Here is a 21,019-nt window from a genome sequence, read left to right on the forward strand (position 1 = left end):
AATTTTGTTTGTGGTTTCAGTATTCTGGTATTGATATGAGTTGCATATGACATTAAATCTTAAAATTACATTTTAAACTAAGCTGCCAAAGAACAAATACAGGTTTGTTTTTCTCATGTTATCTAGTGTCTCCTTTTTTTCATTTAGCCACATACATGAAATATATGTGTGAGATTTTCTCCTCCAATTTTAATTTTCTGTCTTAATAAGTAGGAATTAGTGGGGTGAAATATTTCTATTTTAATACCATTTATAGTTTAAGTAACTTTTATTTAATGAATACTGTCAAAGAACATTTGCTGACCACAGTTGCTTTGTTGTAGGACTGACAAATGGTAGTGGTCGATATATCTCTGCAGCACCTGGAGCAGAAGCAAAATATCGAAGTGCTTCAAGCACTTCCAGTCTATTTAGCTCCAGCAGCCAGCTCTTTCCTCCTTCTCGACTTCGGTATAACAGGTCTGATATTATGCCTTCTGGCCGCAGTAGATTATTGGAAGATTTTAGAAACAACCGCTTCCCAAACCTTCAACTTAGAGACTTGATTGGGCATATAGTTGAGTTTTCTCAAGACCAGCATGGTTCTAGGTAGGTAATTCAATTTTGCTTTATAAATTGCTGCCTTTCCTCACCCCTATAATCCCAGCACTTTGGGAGACGGAGGTGGGAATCCAAGGGTTCAAGACCAGCCTTGGCAATTTGGCAAGACCTTGTCTCTACAGTAAATCAAAAAACTAGCTGGGTATAATAGTACACACCTGTAATTCCAGCTACTTGGAAGGCTGAGGTGGATGGATATCCTGAACCCAGTGGACCAAGGCTGCTGTGACTGTGAGTGTGCCACTGCACTTTAGCCCGGGTGACAGAGTAAGACTCTGACTAAAAAAAAAACTAGATCTATAAAAGCTTAAGGTTTTGTTTTTTTTTTAGTTAATCTGCATTAAAGTTAGAAACTTTTAAGAACTAAAATCTAATATTGATTTTATTTTTTAACTTTTGATAGTATTTTTCTTTTAGGGTAAATTATAGAAATATGAATTTTTACGTTTATTTTTATGGTTTCCAGTTTTCTACATTGAGGTTTTTTTTGAGTTGGAGTCTTACTCTGTCACCCAGGCTGAAGTGCAGTAGCATGCTCATTGCTGGGCTCTGGCAATCCTTCCATCTCAGCCTTCCAAGTAGAGAATTATTTTTATAATGAAATTATAACAGCTTTTCTGTTGAGTAATTTTCATTACATTGACTCTGATTATATTTGTGAACTTAGTGTCATTGATGTATAGCATTAAAAAAAACAACAAACAACATTAAATGCTTTTGTATTGCTTTATAGGCTAGTACTCAGTGTGAGTTGTAGAGTATACCTGCACAAACTTCATCGATGGTATAGTCTACTACACACCTAGGCTATATGTTTCTCCTAGGCTACAAACTTGCATAGCGTGTTACTGTACTGAATACTGTAGGCAGTTGTAATAAAATGGCACTTGTTTATTTAAAAAATCTAAACAATAGAAAAGTTACAGCAAAAATACAGTATTAAGGATTTTAAAGTGGTATGCCCATATAGGGCACTTACCATAAATGGAACTTGTAGGATTGGAATTTGCTGTGGGTGAGTGAGTGGTGAGTTGAATATGAAGGACTATGACATAACTGTGTATTACTCTAGACTTTATAAACACTGTATACTTAGTCTATACTAAATATATTTTTTAAATGCTTCTTCAACTAATTAACTTTAGTTTACTATAACTTTTAAAATTCATAAACTTAATTTTTAACTTATTCTTTTGTAATAACACTTAGCTTAAAACAGACATGTTGTACAGCTGTAAAAAAATATTTTGTATTCTTATTGTTTGCTTTTTTCCTATTTAAAATGTTTTAAAACTTTTTTTTTTCTTTTTTTTTTTTTTTTGAGTTGGAGTCTCACTCTGTCGCCCAGACTGGAGTGCAGTGGCCGCTCCCGGTCACCACAGCCTCGACCTGCCGGGCTCTGGCGATCCTTCCGCCTCAGCCTTCCGAGTAGCCGGAATTACAGGCATGCGCTACCACGCCCGGCTGATTTTTTATTTATTGTAGAGATGAGGTCTCGCTGCCCAGGCGGGTCTCGAACCCGCGGGCTCAGGCAATCCACTCACCTCAGCCTCCCTTAAAACTTTTTTGTATTAAGAGCACAAATATGCACACTAGCCTATATAGGGTTAGGATCATCAGGTATCACTGTCATTCATCTCCAGATCTTGTTCTACTAGAAGATCTTCAGGGGCAGTAACACTCATGGAGCTGTCATCTTCTGTGATAACAACGCCTTCTTTTGGAATACCTTTTGAAGGACCTGCCTGAAGCCATTTTATAGGGTTTTTTTGAGTTGGAGTCTCATTCTGTTGCCCAGGCTGGAGTGCAGTGTGTGCGCTCACCACCACTGCAGCCTCAACCTGCTGGGCTCAGGCAATCTTTCCACCTTTTCCTTCCAAGTAGCTAGAACTACAGGCATGTGCCACCACGCCCAGCTAATTTTTTGACTTATTGTAGAGACAGGTCTTGCCATGTTGCCCAGGCTGGTCTCAAACCCGTGGGCTCAGGCAGTCCTCTCTCCCACACCTCCCTAAGTGCTGGGATTACAGGTGTGAGCCACCAGGACTGGCTAATTTTATATTTAATAATTCGAGGGAGTATGTTCAAATAACAGTAAAAAGTGCAGTGTAGTAAATACATAAACAATAACATTGTTATTATCATTATCAAGTGTTATACATTAGAAATAATTGTATTTACTATACTTTTATACCACCAGCAGCACCATAGGTTTGTTTATACTGTCATCACCACAAGCATGTTGCTCTGTGATGTTATAACAGTTCCAGAAATAATTTTATATGTGGGTATATATGTGGAAGGGGAGAGTGTAATACTCAAGAGATACCAATTTTGCAGAGCTTGTTTTCAACTTATTGTCATGGCATTTAAATTTTTTTTCCCCATCTAGATTCATACAGCAAAAGCTAGAGCGAGCTACTCCAGCTGAGCGACAGATGGTATTTAATGAAATTTTACAAGCAGCCTATCAATTAATGACGGATGTTTTTGGCAACTATGTTATACAGAAGTTTTTTGAGGTAAGCATGCATGCATATGTCCATACAGGGGTGCCAAAAAAAAAAATATATGCCTTTTAAATGTGACATTAGCTCAACATGCCATTAATCAAATGAATGCTAATGTCACCATGCAACAGGTAGGACAATCAAGGAATATGGCAGAAACACAATTGAGCAGATGTCATACTACATATTGCTGCCGTAGTTTAATTCATCTTTGAAAAGTAATCCATAGATAACATCTCTTAAAATGTGTGTACATTTTTTTGACACCTCTGTACTCCTCCAGCTGTGTAGTTAATGCTATGAAAATCTCTGAAAGTTGGTAGCAGTCATTTTCATTTAAATTATATAAGCCTGGGAGAAAATACTTACAAATCATACTTCTGGTAAAACTTTTATATTCAGAATATATAAAGAATTTCTAAAAGTAAACAACAAGAAAATGGACAACTCAATTAAAAAATAGAAAGGACTTAAATAGACACTTCTCCATAGAAGCTAATACAGATGGTCAATAAGCCATGAAAATATGCTTATTGTTTTTAGTTATTAGGAAATTGTAAATCAACATTGCAATGAGATATCACTTTAAACCTACTAGAATGGCTGTAATTAAAAAAGGGGGGGTGCATGTGCGTGAGGCTGTGGAGAAATCTGAACCCTTCCACATTGCTGGAGGAAATGTAAAATGGTGTAGCCACTGTGGAAAACAGTTTGGCAGCTCCTCAGAAAACTCAATATTGAATTACCATGCAACCTTGCGATTTTCCATCTAGATGTATATTCGAGTGAATTGAAAACAGGAACTTAGCCAGGCTCGGTGGCTCAGCCTGTAATCCCGTGCTTTGGGAGGCTGAGTTGAGTGGATTCCCTGAGCCCGCGGGTTCGAGATCCGCCTGGGCAACTTGGTGAGACCTCATCTCTACAGTAAATCAAACAATTAGCCGGGCGTGGTAGCGGGCGCCTGTAGTTCAGCTACTTGGAAGGCTGAGCCCAGCAGGTCGAGGTTGCAGTGGCCGGGAGCGGCCACTGCACTCCAGTCTAGGCGACAGAGTGAGACTCCAACTCAAAAAAAAAAAAGAAAACAGGAACTTGAACACCAGTATTCGTTACGCCATTGTTCACGGTGGTCAGAAGGTAAAAGTAACCCAATTGTCCGTCACCAAATAAATAGATACATACAAATGGTATTCATATATGAGATGGAATATTATTCAGCCATAGAAATAAATGAAGTTTATACATGCTACATGATGAATGACCTTGAAAGATTAACCTAGGTGAAATAAGCTAGATACAAAAAGACAAACAATAGGAATTCACTAATATGACATGTCTAAAATAGCAAATTCATAGAGGCATAAAGTAGATTAGGGCATACCAAGGGCTAGAGAAAGAGTGGAATATGCGGTTACTGTTTAATGGGTATAGTATTTCAGTTTGAGGTTATGGAACAGATTTGGAAACACATAGAGATGATGGTTGCATAACAGTGTGAATATCATTAAGGCTACTGAATTACATACTTAGCAATGGTTAAACTGGCATTTAATGGAGTATATGTATTTTATCACCAAAAAGCTTTTAATACATGAGCATACTTCAAAGATGACAGGTTTTGTTGTTAGAAATGAAGTTTATTATTTTTAAAGAATGTTACTTTTAAAGGTGGTTTAAGAGGTGTTAATATTAGTAACAAGGAAATTTTAGATGTGTGACTTAACTGAAAAGAAGTTATAAAATTGTTGCAAACATATCTGGGCCTACTTTAAGTAGCTTGTAGCATAAGTACCTCTTTCCTACATAATTACCAAAAGTGGTATTTTAAAAATAGGTTTGCATAGACTGTAACATTGTCATGTTCAAATTTAGCAAAATAATATTAAGGTCACTTTTTACTGACATCATGTTCTTTTCTGTCAGTTTGGGAGTTTGGATCAAAAATTAGCCCTGGCTACTCGTATTCGTGGTCATGTTCTACCCTTAGCCTTGCAGATGTATGGCTGCCGTGTTATTCAGAAAGCATTAGAGTCTATTTCATCTGACCAGCAGGTAATTGTAAGTTAAGACAACATTTTTGCATTACTTTATTCAATTTTTAAATTACTATTTATTTTAATCTTAGATTAATCTTGAAGTGAAATGATTGAACCTTTTGCATTGAATGTGAGGGGGGACATAAAGAGATTGCTGGTGATTATACAAGACAAACGTATGCAAGTGTAAATTTTTTAAAAATGTATGTTTCCTTGAAGTTTTCCATTCAAATTGCGGAAAAAAGCAAATAGCGGTGGAATATATTCTGAGATATAGGTTAAAAAGTATCAGCTGGGGTCACATAGAGAATGTATGAAGTGGTTTCACAGTGGTGCTGATACTTCTTTGTAACAAAAGGTAGTGATAAAGGGTGTTTGTATAAGAAAGACAGCTGAAGGGCATACCTTTTGTATCATATGGCATAACTTGAAAAGACAAATAAGCAAGTTACTAGCCTTAAAAGAAAGAGACTTTCAGCTAGGTGCAGTGGCTCAAGCCTGTAATCCCAGCACTTTGGGAGGCCGAGGCGAGAGAATTGCCTGAGTCCAGGGATTCAAGGCCAGCCTGGGCAACATGGCAAGGCCTCGTCTTTATGGTAAATCAAAAATATTAGTCGGGTATGGTGGCACACACTTGTGGTTCCAGCTACTTGGAAGGCTGAAGCAGAAGGGTCGCCTGAGCCCAGCAGGTCAAAGCTGCAGTGGCCAGGAGCGTGTCACTGTACTCCAACCTTTTCAACAGAGTGAGACTCTGACTCAAGAAAAAGAGACTTTTGAAGTTGAAAGCAGATCATATTGAAGGATTGATCAGTTGAGAAGTGGTTTTCAGGAATCATAAGTGCATCCTTCCACATTGTCTTCGAACAACAGACCAGACAATAAATTACATATCATTAATGTAGGAGAAAGAAAACGAGACTATATTGTCTGCTCGAATAGAAAAATAGTAATTTGTTTGGAAGATGCCAAACAAATTACTGTTCTACAGTATGTATCAGTGAACCTGCATTGCATGTCGGTGACTTTCACACATTAGAAAAATACAAGATATAAAATTTTTATTTATGTTTTGTCATAAACAAGTTCCTCAATGAGTCCAAAATTCCATTATAAATCAAATATCATTACAATAAAATAATTGGTTCTAATGCCTATACTATTTAATATGAAGTGATTCATTTTTCACTGTTTCTTTAAAAAGTGTGGTCAAATTACTGGTCGGTGATCTGCAAGGTATCTCTGAGTACACAGGGTTAAATATTTCTACAGAGACTAAAATTTGTTTGAAATATGTCTTAAATGGCGCATTACTAATTAAAGTTACAAAGCAGATTGTTTCTAAATGAAGATATTTGTGCACCTGGTTTGTGGCAAGCAGAATACTAAATGATGGATATTTTTGCTATCACTTATTTGATTTTCTGAAATCAGAATGCATTGTATTTTAATACTTATTTGTATTATGTCTAATGGTTCTATTATAAAAATCTTTTTTTTTTTTTTGAGTCATCTCACTTGTTACTCAGGTTGAGGATAGTGCCACTATCAGGACTTACCACAGCTTGGACCTCCTGTGCTCAGGCATTCCTTCTGCTTCAGCCTCCTGAACAGCTGGAATTAAAGGCATGCCCCACCATGCCCTGTTTTGTTTTTTGTTTGTTCTGTTTTGTTGTAGAAACGAATTCTTATTGTATTGCCTAGGCTTGTCTTGATCTCCCGGGCTCAAGCAGTCCTCCTGCCTCAGCTTCTTAAAGTGCTGGGATTACAGGCACGAGCCACTGTGCCCAACCAAGAATAACATTTTTTAAAACAATAGCATCAACCGGACATGGTGGCTCATGCTTGTAATCCCAGCACTTTGGGAGGCTGAGGTGAGAGAATTGCCTGAGCTCAGGGTTCAAGACCAGCCTGGACAACTTGACGAGACTTCGTCTCTACAATAAATAAAAAATAATAACCAGCTGGGCATGGTGGCATGTGCCTGTACTATAGTTCCAGCTACTTGGAAGGCTGAGGTGGAAGGATCACCTGAGCCCAGCAAGTGAAGGCTGAGATGGCCATGAGCGTGTCATAACACTTCAGCCTGGGCTGCAAAGTGAGCCTCCTACTCAAAAAAAAAAAAAAGCAGATTACTGTATGCCAATTATGTATGTGTGTGTAATATATATGTATTTTAAAAATCTAACTCAGCAGAAAGTAACCTAAGAGTCCTCTTAACAAAATTTATAAATTTTTTGAGAGGAAGGAAAACGCATAAAATAAATGAGAAATATACTATGTTCTTTTTTTTTTTTGCCAGGACCAAGAGATTTATTAAAGCGGCTGTTACAGAGGGGATCAGTAACGGGAAAAAAGAAAAAGAGAGAGAGTAAGAGAGAGAGAGGAAGTGGGAGAGAGGCGGGGCGAGAGCTGCAGAGAGGGAGAGAGCGACAGAGAGAGAGAAAGAGAGACCGAGAGTGAGAACTATACTGTTCTTGAATGGAAAGTCTGAATATTTTAAGTCAATAAAAAGGTCTAATGCAATTCCAACAGTGTTTTCTTGGATCTTTTTTGGGGTAACTTAAGTTTTTTGAATATTTGAAATAAACAAGAATATTGAAAATAGAAGATGAGGATAAATGCTGACCCACCAGAATTTTAAAATATACTGTGAAGCAACAGTAATTAGTTGGGTTCTTATATAAGATTAAATGGGCTTTTAATGTGGAATTTGTAACCCCAGGTAGCTACCATTTTCTGCATGCATGATTTGTATATTACGAGAACATAATAACAGTGAAGGAAATAATTATTTATTAAAAGGTAATGGTAGTTTAGAGATTATCTTTGACTCTTGTACTATGAAAGTAAATTTCAGAATTAAAATAATAGAATAATTTGAAGATACGCCACAATTTGAAGATACATCGCAAATAGAGACAGATAAACAAATTTGATTATTTAAAAGCGTGGAACTTCTCTGCCTCAAGTCTCAAGCTGGTATAAACATTTTAAAGATAGTTAACCTTTGTTGATGTTATGTGCTTCCCCTACTCCCTGGCAGTTACTGGCTACTGCCAATTCGTTTCTTACGGTATTATGGTTTCTGTTCCTCTACATCATCTGCATTGTTTGGTGGGTGTTTTGGATTCTGACTATCCTGGTAGGCATCTCCTTGTTTTAATTTACCATTCCCTACTGAAATTTTATCTTTGAATCAATTTTGTTATGCTTATATGGCATCTGAATATTTCTTATAATAGGGTGTCCATAATCCTTTGTATATTTTGGAAAACGTTCTTTCATCAGATATATCTTTTGCAAATAAAAAAAAAGATAGTTAAAGTATCTTTGGTATTTAAAAATATAAAGCATTGGGTGTAAGTCATAGGTGAACCAGTTAATGAATAATGTTATTCTTCATTTGGATTCTTAAATATGCTTTATTTTGTAATTTAGTCCATTTTTGTTTATACCTAATCGGTATTATAGCTTCACTTAAAAGAATTCCTCCTCTGTTAATGTCAGAATGTAGTTGAGAGTTCTTTGGATAAAAGGTATTTTAAGATACACTGAGTATGTATATTCCATTCCTCTACAGTATTATTTTTATTGTATTAGTAAGGTACACAGATTATTGTGTCAGTATTAAAAGCTACATGAAATAAGTTTTATAAGAGCATTAAAGAAGTACAAAGAAACCGGGCTTGGTGGCTCAGCCTGTAATCCCGCGCCTTTGGGAGGCTGAGGTGAGTGGATTGCCTGAGCCCGTGGGTTCGAGATCCGCCTGGGCAGCGAGACCTCATCTCTACAATAAATCAAAAAAATCAGCCAGACGTGGTAGTGCACACCTGTAGTTCTGGCTACTTGGAAGGCTGAGGCGGAAGGATCGCCGGAGCCCAGCAGGTCGAGGCTGCGGTGGCCGGGAGCGGCCACTGCACTCCAGTCTGGGCAACAGAGTGAGACTCCAACTCAAAAAAAAAAAAAAAAAAAAATTTTCGGGCTCGGTGGCTCAGCCTGTAATCCCGTGCCTTTGGGAGGCTGAGGTGAGTGGATCGTCTGAGCCCACGGGTTCGAGACCCACCTGGGCAACTTGGTGAGACCTCATCTCTACAATAAATCAAAAATTAGCTGGGCGTGGTAGCGTGCACCTGTAGTTCCAGCTACTTGGAAGGCTGATGCGGAAGGATCGCTGGAGCCCAGCAGGTCGAGGCTGCCATGGCTGGGAGCGGCCACTGCACTCCAGTCTGGGTGACAGAGTGAGACTCCAACTCAAAAAAATAATAATAATATTAATGATAATAATTCATTTATGAGGGAGATGCTAAGTGAGGTAGAATTTTGAATTCGTTATATTAGTTACTAGCTGAGAAAGATTAGTGGATGATATACACAATAAAGACAGTTTAAATATAGCAAATGCAGCATTACTAGGTTACTTTAACGTGTCCCAATTTCATTATCCTGTAATATGTTTTAGTAATTTTGAATTTTAGTGATTTCTGCTAATCATACTTCAAGGAAGAATTATATCAAAATTATCATTGAAAAATTTTCAAACAGGAAATGATATTTTTTATTTTTATTTTTATCTCAGTGTTTTTAATTTTTAACTCAGTTATGTTGTTTGATGAGATAATTATTTAAATGGCATATTCTCTTTTGCAGAGTGAAATGGTAAAGGAACTGGATGGTCATGTACTCAAATGTGTGAAAGATCAGAATGGAAACCATGTTGTACAAAAATGTATTGAATGTGTTCAGCCACAGTCACTGCAGTTCATCATTGATGCTTTCAAGGGACAAGTAAGATTGTATTTTGGCTTATTTGTTAGGGCATTATTTTGGAATTTTGAATACAGACACATTTTTCATAAGTTACAAGATAGTACCCAGCACTTGCATACAGAAATAGGAGACGAGAGTAAATGTGCATTAATTTCTTCTTTAGTAAAGTCAGTAGTTCGCTTCTTTTTTGTTGTTGAATCTGCAAAACATAGAAATACGAGTTTAATCACATTACTTTAAGAAAAAAAGGTAATCACTGTTAGAATAATCTTTTATTTATGCCCAACAATGTTTTAGAAATCTCCTTAGAGAGAGGAGAAGGGAAGAGGCTTAAAAATGTATAAGAAGAAGATACAATGCAATTTGTAACTGATGCATAGTAATTAATAGCTCTTAATTAAGTGCTAAACTACCCTTCCTCTTTTCAGCCATTCATTTCCATTATTACCTACCCTCAGTTTTCTGGTTAGGTTCCTGTTGATCAAAATATCTTTAGCTCTTGCCAGATGTGGTGGCTCACACCTGTAATCCTAGCACTTCGGGATGTTGAGGTGCGAGAATGACTTGAGTCCAGGGGTTCAAGAACAGCCTGGGTAATAGAGTGAGACCTCATCTCTACAAAATTATTTAGTTTTAATTTTACTATTATTGTTATTGTTATCATTATTATTTATTTTGAATTGGAGTCTCACTCTGCTGTTTCCCAGACTGGGGTAGAGTGGCATGCTCACAGCAACCTCAGCCCCAATTTGCTGGGCTCAGGTGATCCTTTTGCCTCAGCCTTCCAAGTAGCTGGAGCCCCAAGTGCATGCCATTATGCCCAGCTAATTTTTTGAATTATTATAGAGAGACGGTCTCACTAAGTTGCCCATTCTGGTCTCAAACCTGTGGGCTCAGACAGTTCTCTTGCCTCTCCCTTCCAAAGTGCTGGGATTATAAGTGTGAGTCACCACGCCTAGCCTCTCCAAAATAATTTTAAATATATATATCTTTAGCTCTTAAATTAAGCACTCTCTTATTTCCTCATTCCAGTCTTTGCTAACATGATGGTGTTTATATTAAATGTGACTCCATGCCTGGAATGATGGCTCACACCAGCACTTTGGGAGGCTGAGGTGAGAGGATTGCTTGAGTCCAGAAGTGCAGGATCAGTCTGTGCAACATAGTGAGACCTCATCTCTATAACAAAATAAAAAAAATTAACTGGGTGTGATGAGGCACCCCTGTAGTCTCAGCTACTCAGGAGGCTGAGGCAGAGGAATTGCTGAGCCTGGAGGTTTGAGCCTGCAGGTAGCCAGGACCATGCCAGAGTACTCCAGCCTAGGTGTCAGAGTGAGAGCCAGACTCAAAAATTAAAAATAAATAAATGTGACTCCATCCCCCTTCTATTTTAAACTAATTCTAGGTATTGGCAAAGACCTATCTGCTTCATAGAACTGTTCAAAAATGGAAAACAATGCAAATGTTAATTCTTCTGGTTCTTTTTAGGTATTTGTGCTCTCAACTCATCCTTATGGCTGCAGAGTAATTCAGCGCATCCTAGAGCACTGCACTGCAGAACAGACCTTACCTATCTTAGAAGAACTCCACCAACATACAGAGCAGTTGGTACAGGTATAAATTATCTAATAACTCGAAATGTTTATAAAATTTTGGAAATTGTTCTGATTTTTAAAGTTAGTGATTTGATGTTTAAACATTCTATAGAAACAGTGAGACAAAAGCCTGTTGTATTCTCCCTAAATACTACTATATTTTTAGGCAAAATGATTAGCTTCTTTATTTTTATTTTTATTTTTTTGAGTTGGAGTCTCTCTCTGTCACCCAGACTGGAATGCAGTGGCCGCTCCCGGCCACCGCAGCCTCAACCTGCTGGGCTCCGGCGATCCTTCTGCCTCAGCCTTCCAAGTAGCTGGAACTACAGGCGTGCACTACCACGCCCAGCTAATTTTTGATTTATTGTAGAGATGAGGTCTCGCCAAGTTGCCCAGGCGGGTCTCGAACCTGCGGGCTCAGGCAGTCCATTCACCTCAGCCTCCCAAAGTGCTGGGATTACAGGCTGAGCCACCGAGCCCGGCTGATGATTAACTTTTTTAAAATGAATAATCGGTTTTAAAGAATGGCTTGAGGAAAGTAATTTTTAAATATCTGTCCTTAGGATCAGTATGGCAATTATGTTATTCAGCATGTCCTGGAACATGGTCGACCTGAAGACAAGAGCAAAATTGTTTCTGAAATCAGAGGGAAAGTTTTAGCCCTGAGTCAACACAAATTTGCCAGGTATTGTGATTATTTTCTAATTCTGTGGGTTTTTTCAATTCCTTGGCTTTTGTTAGTAAACATGGAAATACATATAAAGCATTTTGAAGTATAATCTTTTTTTGTGGCATTAGAAAGAACACAGAACATTGCTTTTATATTTTTTTAAACCTGCATAACATATTTGTTTTACCTACATATATCTATTATTGAAATCTGTATTTAAAGATAATTTTTTGTAAGTCCTGGGATGAATTGCAGGGCGTTTGTTTGTTTTTTGAGTTGGAGTCTCACTCTGTCACCCAGGCTGGAGTGCAATGGCATGCGAACAGCCACGGCAGCCTCGACCTACTGGGCTCAGGCGAGCCTTCTGCCTCAGCCTTCCAAGTAGCTGGAGCTACAGGCATGTGCCACCACACCTAGCTAATTTTTTGATTTATTGTAGAGGTGTGAGCTCTGGCAATCCTCTCATCTCAGCCTCCCAAAGTGCTGGGATTATAGGCATGAGCCACCACACTCGGCCAAATTGCAGGTTTAATGTGTAAATGTTCCTGAAAGTGTCAGAACTTATTTATGATCTAGTTTTCGTTTTTTGAAATTTTTTAGATGCTCATGATTAAACTTGTGGATATCAAAATATGAGGGTGGTTCTATAATACCAATTTCTGTTAGAATGATAATTGTAATACTAGAGAAACCCTTATTGACTCCTGTTTTCTAATAAAGTCAAGGAAATTTTGATTAAAGGAAAAAGTAACAAGATATTCTTTATTTGCTTCAATTTTTAGCAATGTAGTAGAAAAGTGTGTTACACATGCCTCCCGTGCTGAAAGAGCTTTATTGATTGATGAGGTTTGCTGCCAGAATGATGGTCCTCACAGTGCCTTATACACCATGATGAAGGACCAGTATGCTAATTATGTGGTTCAAAAGATGATTGATATGGCTGAACCTGCTCAGAGAAAAATAATCATGCACAAGGTAATGTAGGTAATATAACACTTAAGTAGATTAACTCTATTTGTGTGATTGAGCTAACCATTTAACTTTCCTTAGGTTTTAATTTTCTCATATAGCTACAGAAAAAAATTAAGATTGGATAACTTTTGGCAGATGCTGGTATGGTTTCCCCTTCTTTTAAATTCTTAAGGTAATTGCGTGCACTTACCTGTTTACCTATGTTTTGCATTGTTCGTTCTTCCCCTGTCTTATTTAAGTATACAGTTGTCCCTCAGCATCCATAGGGGACTGGTTCCAGGACCCAACTCACTCGCATAACCAAATTCATGGATGTTCAAGTCTCTTATGTACTTGTAAGGTGGCATTATATTTACATATATCCTATGCACATTCTCTGGTTATGCTTTAAATTATCTTAAGATTACTTGTAATACTTTCTACAATGTAAATGCTGTGTAGATAGTTGTTATACTGTATTTGATGATGGGGAATTTTTGCAGGGGTGTTTTTAGTACAAACTTAACCATGTTTTGTGTATATATACATGCATATATATGTATGTATGTATTTTTTGGTTGACGGTTGAATTCACAGGTACGGAGAGCAAACTGATTTACCATAATGAATAAGTTAAATATTGAATTTTAACCTAATTTTGTTTTGACATGATTTTTTTTTTCAGGTAGTAATAACTCCTCATTATAGTTTTCCTTAGCTATTTTCTCTCTGTATCCTCCTCCTTAAAATCTAATGATTCTTTTAAGAAGTCATTAATTTCAATAGGAAAACATTGTTACAGGGAACACTGAAAGAAACACTTTAATACTTAACTTGATCTTTATCTAAGTTTATTTATTAGCGAACATGGAACAAAGTGTATAACCCCTTTATGACCTCTCCTTTTGTAGAAAGAAAATCTCCTTTTGTAGAAAGAAAATCTCCTAAGATTATTCAAACCATTAAGGTGTTTTGGCTTCTGATTTTTAAAATTTATTCTTCAGCACTTTTGATGTACTAAATTTTCTGCCTGTTATTTTAATTTAATATTTTTACTATTTTTTTCTTTTTGAGTCACTTTGTCTCCGAGACTGGAGTTGCAGTGGCACACTCATGGCCACTGCTACCTCAACCTGCTGGGCTTAGGCTATCCTTCCACCTCAGCCTTCCAAGTAACTGGAACTACAGACACATGCCATCACACCTGGCTAATTTTTTGATTTATTGTAGAGACAAGGTCTCACCAAGTTGCCCGGGCTGATCTCGAACCACTGAACTCAGGCAATTCACTCACCTATGCCTCCCAAACTGCTGGGATTACAGATACAAACCACCACACCCGGCCTGATATTTCTACTTTAAAGTAGTACATACTAAAAAATTTCAATCATATTTTTAACAGCTACAATATGTATGTCACCAGTATTGTATTTATGACATTTGGATTGTTCCTACTTGTTTAATTATTATAAGTGGTGCTTTATATGAAAATCTATGCATGATTGTTTTGTAGAATACACTCAAATGTGGAATTGCTGGGTAACTTTCCTGCTATGTTTGGAGCCTCTGCATGTGACATAGTTTAGAAGTAGTGTTTATTCATTGAACAGTGTTGACAGCATATGTTTGGAGAGATTGAGTGAATCAGAGCTACTTTTGCAAAAAGTAGCTTTCTTTGGATTTAAAATTTTGAGTTGCATTTATCCGTCTAAATAACACATATGCTTTTTTAAAGGAAATAAGGAACTAAACTTAGATTTTCTAAGCAGATTATTTGTTTTTCAGATTCGACCTCACATTACTACTTTGCGCAAATACACATACGGAAAGCATATACTGGCCAAGTTGGAAAAATATTATTTGAAAAATAGCCCAGATCTAGGACCTATTGGAGGACCACCAAATGGAATGCTGTAAATTACAGGAACAAGACAAGAAAGATGATTTAACCATGTGAAAAGAATGTTTCTTTTGTGAATTATCAAAACACAACTCAACTATGAATCTTCAAATTTTTTTTTAAAGTGAAACTATTTATTGACTTTATTCATCCATTTGTAAATTTTTTTAAGGTTCTTGTGTATATTTGGGGGGTGGGGGTGGTGAACTATAAATTATATTCAGCCCTGAGTAGAGACCTATCAGATTGAATTGCTGGCAAAGCACAGAATGCTTGTATATGATGTAACTGTATCAAAAAAAAAAAATACTGTCACATATTTTGTAAATTTTTACCTTGTAAAGTCACAAAAATAGTTTTTAAAGGAAAAAGTACAGTATTCTTTTAATAAACTGGCTTGCAGTCTGGTAGGTCTACAACCCCATAGCACAACAGGTTTATAGAGATGTATATAGAATTATAGGCCTTATTTTTTTTCTTTGCGTGAAAGCTTTTTATATCAGATTAACAATCAACTGCATAAATATTATTAATATTTTAAAGAGAGAAAGTTAAGTTGTATTTTGGTAATTCACAAACTATCATGCAAGTAAAGACAAAGCAAGTAAGGCGAATAAAATGATTTGAGATGAAATTATTTACAGTAGGTGTGATTTTAATACAAATAACTGCCCTAAAATGTCTCTGGCAATGTGCAGAAATATTGTAAATACTTACATATGTAATTGTTGAAGGCTTAGAAAAAACAAAATCATGGTGACACTTCCATCCAGTTAAAGTGCACTGAATGAAAAGTTAAATCACATATTAACTTTTCAGTTTGGTTTGCAATGAGAAAGAGTGGAAATTTGTATTTTGTTTTGCTTACAGAATTACAGAGATATGTTGAGGAAGTGTTGAGTTTTATTTTGCTTTTTCATAGTAGCTGCAGAAAGTAGGAACCAGATAGGTGAAAAGGGGCCACTTAAAAGTGAATTTGATAGCTCGACATTTAAGCATGATCACATATTCAGATAGCTCTTTTTGCTTTCTATAAATATATGCATTGTGTGTGTAGTAATAGATGTAAGTTTACACCTTGAAAGAAAATCTTGTTTCAATGTTTATTATAAAAGCCTTGCTAATTTAGTAGTGATGCTTTCCTTGGTTGTACAGGTGTACATTTGTAAACCTTCATGCTGTAAATGAAATTTATCTCTTTGGGAAACATTTGCATTTTAGTGTACATTTACGTCCCTGCCCTCTTTGACCTGGCAATATAGTGTTGTATAATGTAAATTTATTTCTCCAAATCGAGAGTGATTTTTTAAAAATTTTTTATCTTTATATGGTTTCAGAAGTATGAACCAGCTTTCTTTTTTTTATTGTGAGAAACATTTTGTTTTATAACATAGTTGTTGACTCTGTTAATATGGACACGCTAGGATTTCGATCACTTTCAATTGAAGTCAGGGTATTGTGCATAATAGAAAGTATTGGACTGAGATACTTGGTTACCGTGGAGGCCAATGCTTTTTTCCATCTTACTAAATGTGATGTGACTTTTTTCTTTGTACAGAAGAGTACTGTATTTTTGAATAGCCTACTCCCAAGTAAGAGCAAATCTGTATGATAACATTTTTTTCCTCTGAACATAAGACATAACAGTAACACGATGTACATTTACAAGCGGCCTTATGTACATTTCCCAACAATCTTTTTAAGGCAAAATTGTGACCATATGTGTATAATTAAAATCGTTTTTAAGCCTTTGCCTATGAAAATATTTTGGAAAAAAAACTTGCTGTGTATATTCAGTTTCTGAAAGATAAAAGAAAGTGCTTTGTATTTTGTTGAAGTCAGTATTTTGTATGAACTTATGTTGACCCACTTAACATTTAGTGTTGAACAAAAATGAACATGCTCTCCCTCTCAGTTGAACATGGAAAGGATATTTTCCTAGGTCTACAGAAGAAATCTTCTGAACACAATGTAGACTATAAAGATTTTACCATTTAGCTGTTCATATTATGAACCTAAAAGTAATGGCATAAAGTTTAGAGTGCCAGGCATACTTTTGCATGTTTGATGTTGAGTTATTCTAGTTTTCTAACCCAGCATTCCTTGGTGAGGCCATTGAATCCAACCATTGTCTTTTCCTTCTCATAGTCACACCGGGTCATCAGCATGTCCGGTCATGGTAGCAGTGCTTTTTTACCCACCCATGCTACTTTCTCCACCCTTTCCTACTTTGTTTTGCTAGCCTCAGAGTGTCTTGACCCCATGTTGAACTTTTGTTCCCAGTATCAGCTCATTGTTTCAGGTTCAAAGCTGTTCTTGTTGGAGATGGTAGACTTTCCTGTCTTTGTACAGTTGAATTCCTAGTCGTCTTCCATCCTTGTCCTCTGTTGGCACAGGCAGTTATCTCTGCAAATTTAGGAAATGACAAGCTCTAGAGAACATTACACTGGGAAACACCTCTTCTTGGGGTTCTGGCATTTCCATGTGTCCCAGTGCTGACAACCCAAATCTTCTCAATACTTCTAGGCCTATTCTAGAATAGTACCTGTTCTCGTAGAAGTTTTATTATCTGCCATTTTTGGTGCCCACCCCTATTTTACCTTTTAGTAAGTTGGCATGAAATTTTGGTAAAATTTGAAAATAACATTTTGGAATAAAGACATTTAATTGGGCAGAACCACCTAGGCTTTCCTCTTGAGTGTCTCCTTTTGATATGGATTGTTTCTGGACCAGTTATGTCTAAGTCCTGGCTCTTATTGGTTCATATGAAATAATGTTAACTTCACTTCTTTGTATATTATGTATAAATTAGAAAATGAAAATTGTGTGAATAACATTGTATGAAATAAACCTGGTCTTGTGTTTTTCTCTAGATAAAACACCCCTCTGTACCTCAATTACAACTAAGATTTCCCATTCAAGTTTAGTCTGACTTAAGGAAAACAAAAATATTTTTGTCACATGGGTGCTATTCTGGAGTGACTGAATTCTCTGATGTATTAATTCCATCTTTTTTTTTTTTTTTTTTTTGAGTTGGAGTCTCACTCTGTCGCCCAGACTGGAGTGCAGTGGCCGCTCCCTGCCACTGCAGCCTCGACCTGCTGGGCTCCGGCGATCCTTCCACCTCAGCCTTCCAAGTAGCTGGAATTACAGGCATGCGCTGCCACACCTGGCTGATTTTTTGATTTATTGTGGAGATGAGGTCTCGCTGCCCAGGCGGGTCTCAAACCCGTGGGCTCAGGCAATCCACTCACCTCAACCTCCCAAAGGCACAAGATTACAGGCTGAGCCACTGAGCCCGGCTTAATTCCATCTTTTGATATTTAGAATCTAAGTATAGATATATATTTCATAATAGGAAATGTTTAGGCTGTCATTGGGAAAATGATACATCTTCAAGATTGTTTTGAAGATTAAATTAAGTCACATACTTTTTTTTTTTTTTTTTGAATCTCACTCTGTCACCCAGACTGGAGTGCAGTGGTATGTTCCCGGCCACTACAGCCTCGACCTGCTGGGCTCCGGTGATCCTTCAGCCTCAGTCTTCCAAGCAACTGGAACTACAGGCGTGCGCTGCCACACCCGGCTAATTTTTTGATTTATTGTAGAGATGAGGTCTCGCCAAGTTGCCCAGGCGGGTCTCTAACCCACAGGCTCAGGCAATCCACTCACCTCAGCCTCCCAAAGTGCAGGATTACAGGCTGAGCCATCGAGCCCAGCTAAATCGCATACTTTTACCTGTAGATACTTGCTTCCTTTCCATGTGAACTTGAGGAGACAGTGTTATCTACAGGTATATATACAATATATACAGGTGTGTATACAATTTAAGTTGGGCACGATTTGAAGTTTACCTCTGTTTTCACGACCTGTGAACTTGGGTGTGCTCGGTTACCTAAGCCTTGATGCCTTCATCTGTACCATGGGGGATACTACTTGCCTCATTGGGTTTTAAGAATCGAGATTGTATAAAAATATACCTAGAATCTAATTCTCAATTCCTTGGTAATATCATTCCCATTTTCATATTCTTTCTATGGCTATTAAAAAAAAAAAAAACCCAAAACAATTGTATGGAATCCAAAATGGAGATCTACATAAAAGGGAAAAGGAAACTTCACCAAATGCACATTGTCCTCGATTTTATTTTGGTTTGGGTCTATTCTGCATAACCTTTTGGAATTACTGACTTACCCCACATTATATTGAAATTAAGATACCTTGTTGTTTTTTTTGAGTCAGAGTCTCATTCTGTTGCCCAGGTTGGAGTGCAGTGGCACGTTCACAGCCACCACAACCCTGACCTGGTGGGCTCAGGTGATCCTTCCATCTCAACCTTCCAACTAGCTGGAACTACAGACACACACCACCATGCCTGGCTAATTTTTTTGATTTGTTGTAGAGATGAGGTCTTGCCAAGTAGCCCGGGCTGGTCTTGAACCCGTGAACTGAGGCAATCCTCTCACCTCAGCCTCCCGAAGTGCTGGGGTTATAGACATAAGCCACTGTGCCCAGCCTGGAATTAAAATATCTTAAGGAAGTATGACATCCCTTCACCCTATCTTACCAACCTAAGTAAAGCAGTTTGCTCAAGTCACTTGGATAGTAATCACTGTCTGCCCTCATGACAGCACTGTCTCTTAGGGCTATGGTAACTTAAGTTTTACTGTTTAATTTGCTTACAGGCAGCCTGTAAACATTTGGTTTTGGAGCTCATAGATGTTTCTGTTTAGCAAAACGCTTGATTCAAGTTGCTGATAAATCACTAAAGCCATATGTAGACTGGCTCTGATGTGTACAAGTTGCCAGGGTGGAGAGAGGAGCAAGGTAATCAAAGATGTTATGATGGAGAATGTCAGTATCACACACACAAAAGCACATTAGAGACCAGAAGAGCTGTTTCCTGAAGGTCATAATATGGGTTGAGACCATCCATCCCTCTCTGCTGTTTCTCACACCCATCTCTTACATTATTGTCACTGATCAGTTTGGAAGTCCTTGATGCTTTGGTTATGCTTTAGTAAAGGAACAGGACTGTCAACAAATCAATTCTTTACTGAGTGATTCAAGAGCCCCCTCTGGACATTTCTAAATGTCTGCTTTGAGAGTTGAGCCATACATAGTCACCAAGAGCCCTCCATGTGGGCCGATCAATGGATGCATCAAGTTTGAGGCTCACCTGGAGGAAGCTTCTTAGTAAAGCTCTGCCAGTTAGGCTTACTATAGCAAGAAAAGCACTGAATTGAGAAAAATGTGCCCACTGGCCCTCTTAAGTCATTCTCCCTCAGCCTCTGACTGGACAACAAAGTTAAGATGATAGAAGCAACAGGTATTTAGAAACCAGAAACTGAGAGGGTCTCACCCAACTCTGAACAAAGCACAGGGTTTCACCTTCAGTCAGAAGCTAGGGAACACTGCCCAGGAATCTCTTACGGATAAGACCATCTGTCCACAGCCATCTGTGACTCTCAAGGGTAGTCCAGGGCTGCTTGAGAAGATCACGTGCGATTTCTCTCAGCAACATATATTTCCCTGCAGACCTGGTGCCCATGCAGTAGAGCAGAAGGCTCCATCCAGTTCAAGTATGTGTCTTTTCTGTGTACAATACAGAGCCTTGCATGGTGAGCTATGGAGGAAGAGTCACCACAAATCATTACATGACCAAACAGAATCGTGCTGAGAATATTAGGTCTTATTTATGGGGTTTTTTTGGTTTGTTTTGGGTTGGAGTCTCACTGTCACCCAGACTGGAGTGCAGTGGCATCTCACAGTCACCACAGCTTCAACCTGCTGGGCTCAGACGATCCTTCTGCCTCAGCCTTCCAAGTAACTGGAACTACAGGCATGAGCCACCACACCTGGCTAATTTTTTTATTTATTGTAGAGACAAGGTCTCACCAAGTTGCCCAGCCTGGTCTCAAATCTGTGGGCTCAGGCAATCCTCTCGCCTCTGCCTCCCAAAATTCTGGGATTACAGGCGTGAGCCACCACCC

General features: G+C 37.8%; 1 protein-coding gene across 6 annotated transcripts in view; it reads left to right on the forward strand.

Moving 5' to 3' along the window:
* Positions 1-17,900, forward strand: part of PUM2 (pumilio RNA binding family member 2) — an 80,583-nt gene extending 62,683 nt beyond the window's left edge. For 4 of the 6 annotated variants that reach the window (XM_008060130.2, XM_008060132.2, XM_021713411.1 and 1 more), the window contains 8 exons: positions 324-588; positions 2,993-3,122; positions 5,031-5,165; positions 9,791-9,928; positions 11,399-11,524; positions 12,069-12,190; positions 12,958-13,150; positions 14,912-17,900. In XM_008060130.2, coding sequence (XP_008058321.1) covers positions 324-588; positions 2,993-3,122; positions 5,031-5,165; positions 9,791-9,928; positions 11,399-11,524; positions 12,069-12,190; positions 12,958-13,150; positions 14,912-15,043 — 1,241 coding nt within the window. In that variant the 3' untranslated portion in view covers positions 15,044-17,900. The remainder of the gene's footprint in view (positions 1-323; positions 589-2,992; positions 3,123-5,030; positions 5,166-9,790; positions 9,929-11,398; positions 11,525-12,068; positions 12,191-12,957; positions 13,151-14,911) is intronic. The other 2 variants (XM_021713412.1, XM_008060131.2) reach the window with 1 other exon arrangement.
* Positions 17,901-21,019: the final 3,119 nt, after the last annotated feature.

Source organism: Carlito syrichta, unplaced genomic scaffold (assembly GCF_000164805.1).
Source record: "Carlito syrichta isolate Samal-C Ts95f unplaced genomic scaffold, Tarsius_syrichta-2.0.1 Scaffold304525, whole genome shotgun sequence".
NCBI classification, from domain to species: domain Eukaryota; kingdom Metazoa; phylum Chordata; class Mammalia; order Primates; family Tarsiidae; genus Carlito; species Carlito syrichta.